At 59.6% G+C, this 6,000-nt stretch overlaps 1 protein-coding gene across 3 annotated transcripts in view; it reads left to right on the top strand.

The window, feature by feature from the left end:
* ZC3H7B (zinc finger CCCH-type containing 7B) overlaps positions 1-6,000 on the top strand; it is a 40,662-nt gene that overhangs the window by 24,140 nt on the left and 10,522 nt on the right. For 2 of the 3 annotated variants that reach the window (XM_006917383.3, XM_006917385.3), the window contains 5 exons: positions 156-477; positions 1,431-1,489; positions 2,255-2,354; positions 3,373-3,534; positions 5,004-5,209. In XM_006917383.3, coding sequence (XP_006917445.2) covers positions 156-477; positions 1,431-1,489; positions 2,255-2,354; positions 3,373-3,534; positions 5,004-5,209 — 849 coding nt within the window. The remainder of the gene's footprint in view (positions 1-155; positions 478-1,430; positions 1,490-2,254; positions 2,355-3,372; positions 3,535-5,003; positions 5,210-6,000) is intronic. The other variant, XM_006917384.3, reaches the window with a different exon arrangement.

Below are 6,000 nucleotides of genomic sequence, written 5' to 3'. Positions count from 1 at the left end.
GGATTGAAATGAAGCTACAGAACGTGCAGCCGGAAGAGAGGGCCAAGGCCAGGGCTGGAGCATAGAGGGGTCGGGGCCCCTACAGTGCCCGACTGTGCCCAGGCCCGGGCAGTCGCGAGCTCCTTCGACCCCTCCCTCTGTTCCCCACCTTGCAGTCTCTGGTCCAGGGCGGCCTGCCTGGCAGCGGTGTGCCCAGCGAGTTGCCCCAGCTGATACCCGTGTTCCCCGGCGGGACCCCGCTGCTGCCGCCCGTGGTGGGTGGCTCTATCCCTGTCTCCAGCCCACTGCCCCCTGCCTCTTTTGGCCTCGTCATGGACCCCTCCAAGAAGCTGGCTGCTTCTGTGCTGGATGCCCTCGACCCCCCAGGCTCCGCCCTGGACTCCCTGGACCTGCTGCCGTACTCCGAGACCCGACTGGACGCCCTGGACAGCTTCGGGCCAACCCGGGGCTCCCTGGACAAGCCCAGCTCCTTCATGGGTGAGGCCTGGCTGGGCACAGTCACCCCCCACCCCCTTGACAGTTCTCAAAGTGCCGTCCCCTCTCCAGATACGGGAGTTGAGAATTACAGCTCTGTTTTGCCAAAGCCCAGGTCCGTGCACCTGTTACAGCCCAAGGCCACATCTTCTGAGTTGCTGTGTCTCCTGCAGCACTCGGCACAGTGTGAGGCTGAGGCCTGAGGGCCTGGTGTCTTGTTAAAGATCACACACAGCACTGAGATAGTCCAGGGCTCCAGACCTGCAGTCTGGTGCTGTCTGCCCAGCCTCCCAGGGCCCTGGGGTCGCCAGGCTGGTGGGGTCCCACAGGAATGATCCTGAGGCTGGGGGAAGGGATGCAAGGCCATGGGCTTTAGCACCACTCTGAGGTGGGTGCCACTGGCCTAGTGAGGATACAGGTCTGTTTGGGCCTTTGTGGGACTGGCTTTCCACAGTCAGACCTAGCCCTGGGCACTTGTGGCTCAAGGGAATTCAGCGGGGGCTTCACTCAGCCTCAGGGCCAAGGCAGACTTCCTGGAAGGGGTGATGGCTAAGTGGGGTCTCGAAGAAGGTCATCTGCCAGCAGAGGGAGCAGTACAACCAGCACGACACAGGCCTGCGTGAGGGAGGGAGGGACTGGCAGATGAGCAGAGTAATCACCCAGTCAGGAGGGCGGGTTGGGGGCCTTGGAGGCCTAAGCTGGTCTCAGAGGACCTGTCATCCAAGTTGAGGAGCTTTGATTTTCTTCTGGGGACAGTAGAGGGACAGAAGATGTAGATGTGGGTGGACATGCTCAGGCTAGCCTCTGTCCCTGGCAGTGGCCATGGGGGTAGAGTTAAGGGATCAGAACCAATGGGTGGCTCCTCTGGGTTGGAAATATGGAGGAAAAATTCCTTGGAGGGCTCCTCATCCCCTTTAGACCAGGGCAATGATCCCCCGTGTCTTCTCCTTGCCCAGAAGATGCCAACTCACAGGACCATCGTCCCCTAAGCAGTACTCAGAAACCAGCCCCCTCGGTGAGTGACTTGGCGAGGATCAGTGACCCAGCATCTCATGCCCTCCTTGGGGGTGGAGGGCAAGTGGTCGTGGGCTCCAGAGTGGGGTGAGCCCTCTGCCTGGGACAAGGGGCTACAGCCCCCAAGGAGGGGCCCCCTCAGCAGACCGACCAGAGATGGTCTCGCCTAGCCCTTCCGAACCAAGCTCTGTGCAGGGAGGGTGAGCAGGGGTGTGACGGAAGAGCACATCGAGGCTCAGAGGGGCTAAGTAACTTCTCCGGGGTTAGCAGCATCTCTGGTCTCGGTACTCGGCCAGGTTCTGAGTGCAGGCAAGCCCTTGGCCTGGAGTTGGGCAGTCTGAACTCAGGCCTCAGCCTGGACGGCTGCTGTGTGGCCCCAGGAAAGTCGCCAAACCTCTCTGGGTCTTGCCTTCTAACCCACGTGTTGATGCCACGTGGCCTTGGGAGATGGAGGCTGTGGGTGGACAAAGTCCTGTTTCTCTGCTTTCATGTTGGGCTTTCACTCAAGGAACGGTCTGGGCCAAGATCACTGTCACCTATGCACTCCCACTAGGTCGGTCCAGTCCTTATGTTCTGGATTCATGGACCACGTTACAAGGAGCTCCCTGCTGGGAGGGTAGAGGAAGTGGGAGGATCTTGGGCTACAGTTCTGCTTTAGGGTGGTATGCGGGGGGTCATAGAGCCCCCCACCTCCAGTGCCCGGGCTGGCCTCAGTGGCTCCAGCCATCGTCCAGCGCCCAAGATGGCCAACTTCCTCCTGTCACAGCCAGAGCCCTCCATGCCCAATACCGCCTTGCTCATCAAGAATCCCTTGGCTGCCACCCATGAGTTCAAGCAGGCCTGCCAGCTCTGCTACCCCAAAACAGGTAATGTCCCGCCTTCGTACTCCACCCCTCTGCCCAGAGATGCCGGGCATCCATGGGCGTAGAATCCCAGAATGACAGAATCCTAGCGTGTCAGTCAGAGATGAGTACAGGAAACAGGAATCTGTCCAGGCATTTAGAGCCAACAGAGATATAACATGGGTTTGGGGGCTTTCAGAAGTGCTAGAAAGACTGGAAGACACGGAGTGGGGACCTGCCGGTGCTGCCGGCCAGTGTGGCTGCCTGCCCACAGCCCAGAGCCCCGGTACTTGGCCGTGGGGTGCAGAGTCCAGCTGGCTGCTGCAAAAACAGACAGCTCGTTGCTGTTGTCCACTCCCTGCAATGCTTCTCCCCACACCCCTCGCCCCAGCACGTCTGGGTCATCCCACGAGAGCGCCCATGGACCTGTGGGGATGGGGAGCAGGGTGCCGTCTTGTTGGATGCCTTGCCCATGATGAAGTTCTTTGCATGGACCTTAGACTGCCTCCCCAAGCCACGTGCCCGCTGCCCTGGTACTGGGGAAGCCGACTAAGGCCCCAGAAGTTGGCGCTGACAGCCAGATCACATGGGGTCTCCACAAAGGCCATTTCCTCTTTGTGTCTTTGAGGGGGTCCCCCCACCCCATTGTTTGGGGAGAGAAGACCCTTGGTCAGGATATTCGAGAGGGCCAGGGAGAGAAGCAGCAGGAGAGGGAGGATGAATCAGGGCGAAGCCATTCCGTGCGGGAAAAGAAAGGGGTGGGCACTTGTGGGGTCTGCACTCTTTCTGGCCCTGGCTCACTAGAGAGTCAGGGTGGTGGTAGAGAGGGGGCGGGTGTGAGAAGGGGCTCCTTGAGGGGCCTCCCCTCAATCCGGGCCCCCATCTCCAGGGAGAATATGGCAGAGAGAGGTATGGAGGGAGGCCCAGGTGAAGGAGGTAGGATTTTAGGCAGGGATGCTGATTCCCACTGCCTGAGTCCATCAGCCATCACCCTTCAGTTCTGCTTCTGGAATTATAGTCCCTGTTCCCTCTGCACCCACAGGCCCCAGAGCGGGTGACTACACCTACCGAGAGGGCCTTGAGCACAAATGCAAGCGTGACATCCTGCTCGGCCGGCTCCGCAGCTCGGAGGACCAGACCTGGAAGCGGATCCGGCCCCGGCCCACCAAGACCAGCTTCGTGGGCTCTTACTACCTGTGCAAAGGTGGGTGGGCTGCGGCAGGGGCGGCCACATAGCCAGACCCTTGCTCTTCTGCCCGGCTGCTACTCCGCTCTGCATCGCAGGTAGGCAGGTAGACTGGACAGGTGTGGTCTATTGAGGTCGAATGCCACATCAAAACGAGCATCTCCCACTCTGACCAGCTCCACAGACAGGTGGGAACATTGAGACGTGACACGGGAGCTGGTGGCCTGTGCTCCCAAGGGTGAGAGTCAGACAGTACCCAGAGAGCTAGCTTTTGTCAGCGCTGCAGGGTCCCACAGGGCTGTCGGAAGGATGTGGACAGAATCCATGTAAAGCATTTGGGACTGGCACGTAGTAAGGGCTCGATACGGGTTAGCTGTTAAAAGTTATTATCGTCACTTCTGGCTCCTGTCAACTTGGTCAGCATTTAATGGACAGTTACCAGGTCCCTTATCTGTTTCCTTCCATTCTCCATCCACTGTCTTGGTGCATTCTCCATGGCAATAATGACAGTCACAATATTGTTAAGCGTTTTATGGTGTCGCCCTTTTGTATGCACCATCACACATCCTCACGGCAACTCTAAGTGAAGAAACGGGCTTGGGGAGCCCTCCCCAGGCTCCGTGGAAGTGGCCCACCTGGGCTTTCCAAACCAGCTCACTGTCCTCCCTGCAGGATCTTAAGGACATGTCATTTCTGGACTCAAAGGTCTCTGGCAGCACGCCCTGCCCAGTGTGGATGAAATCCAAAATCTACAAGTGCCCTAACCATTTCCCAAACATGCTGAACCCTGACCCCTTTGTACACGATCTGCCTGTGAACTTGGTTGTCCGCCGCTGCTCCTTCAAGCAGCACCTGCACCCAGGCTCCCCCTGGGTTCAGAGCTGGTTACAGCGCAGGGCGCAGTCTCTGGTGATCTCCATGCACCCAGCCGCTCGCCCTCCTGTGCCTGCAACCCGAGGGCTGGGGCAGGCAGACTTAGAGTAGTGGAGGGAGAAAGAAGGAAGAACAGTTCCCCCTCCAGGCCGCGAGCCTTCGGCCCTCCCAACTACCTGGCCCCCCGAATTTTAGTTATTATCTCGCTTAATTTCATAAGAATCCAGTGTTTACCTTTTATGGGCAGACAGCTGAGGTTTGGGATAACAGAGTCCCGGTCCAGTCAGCCGGACTCCAAAGCCCAGGCCCTCACCAGTGGCATTTTTCCATACGGTGGTGGAGCCAACCGAGGGCCACGCTTTGCAGATGAAGATGCCAGTCCCCACCCCACCACCACCCAGGTGTCGAGATAAAGGGGGTCTGGCCTGGCAGGGGTTCCGTCGCACTTCTCCTCCCAAGTCCCCTTGGTCAGCAGGCCACCCCCCCTGGTGTGGGAGATGAGCCCAGGCCCCACCCGTGGCTGCTGCCCCACCCCAAGCCACAGCAGTGGTCGCGGGGGCACTGCGGGCTGCCGTCCCGCCTGGCAGAACGTGTATCCTGTTGCCTCTTTGCAGACATGATTAACAAGCAGGACTGTAAGTACGGGGATAACTGCACCTTCGCCTACCATCAGGAGGAGATCGACGTGTGGACGGAGGAGCGGAAGGGCACCCTCAACCGTGACCTGCTCTTTGACCCGCTGGGGGGCGTCAAGCGCGGCAGCCTCACCATCGCCAAGCTCCTTAAGGAGCACCAGGGCATCTTCACTTTCCTCTGTGAGGTACCTGCCCACCCGCCCCGCCCGCCTGCCGCTCCACGGTCACCGGCCCAGATAGGGCTGGGAGGGGCTGTGGAGTGTCCTGCAACCTGTGCGTTTTGGAGGCAGGACCCTAGAATCAGTAGGTCCTTGGACTGTCAGAAAGGCTCAGAGGACCCTATCGCACTAGAGCCCAGATCCTATCCGGCCCCTTCATTTCGTGGAGGTGGAAACTGAGGCCAAAAAGAAATAATCACACCTGCTTTCTCCGTACGGCCACCCTGGGTCAGGCTTGGCCACCCCACCACACCTTCTCGTCCAGCTGAGCCAGCCTCGGTGCCTGCTGTCCCTCCCTGTCCACTTCCCTACATGTGTCCAGCCTGCGTCCTCTGTGAGAGTCCTCAGACCCTCTGTGGCTCAGCTCTGATCCCAGCGGCTCGGCTCTGATCCCAGCAGCTCCAGCCAGCTGTTGCGAATTCCCTTGCTGGCGCAGGCCCTGCCTCCCCGCCCAGCCGCGGCACGTGAGGGCTCATCTCTGTGGAACGATAGATACCTCTGGTCCGGGTTACTGGCAGGGTTTGCAGCTCAGCCCACCCCTGACCCATCGCACAGTCAGCCCTTCCCCCTGACTCAGCAGGCCAACTCAGGGAGCAGGCGGGCCTGGGGATCACAGCTCCCAGCGGGTGGCTGCATGTACTTTACTAAGCCCTGGCAGTTCTCATATGGTTTCTGAGCTTCGCAGTGACCCTGTGGGGCAGAGCAGGTGTGGTTATGTCAGTTTGCGGTTGAGGAAACTAAGGTTCAGAGGCAAGGAG

This window comes from Pteropus alecto, unplaced genomic scaffold (assembly GCF_000325575.1).
Source record: "Pteropus alecto unplaced genomic scaffold, ASM32557v1 scaffold157, whole genome shotgun sequence".
NCBI lineage: Eukaryota > Metazoa > Chordata > Mammalia > Chiroptera > Pteropodidae > Pteropus > Pteropus alecto.
The sequence above is the reverse complement of the archived record's forward strand: the minus strand, read 5'-3'. Positions and strand labels throughout refer to the sequence as shown.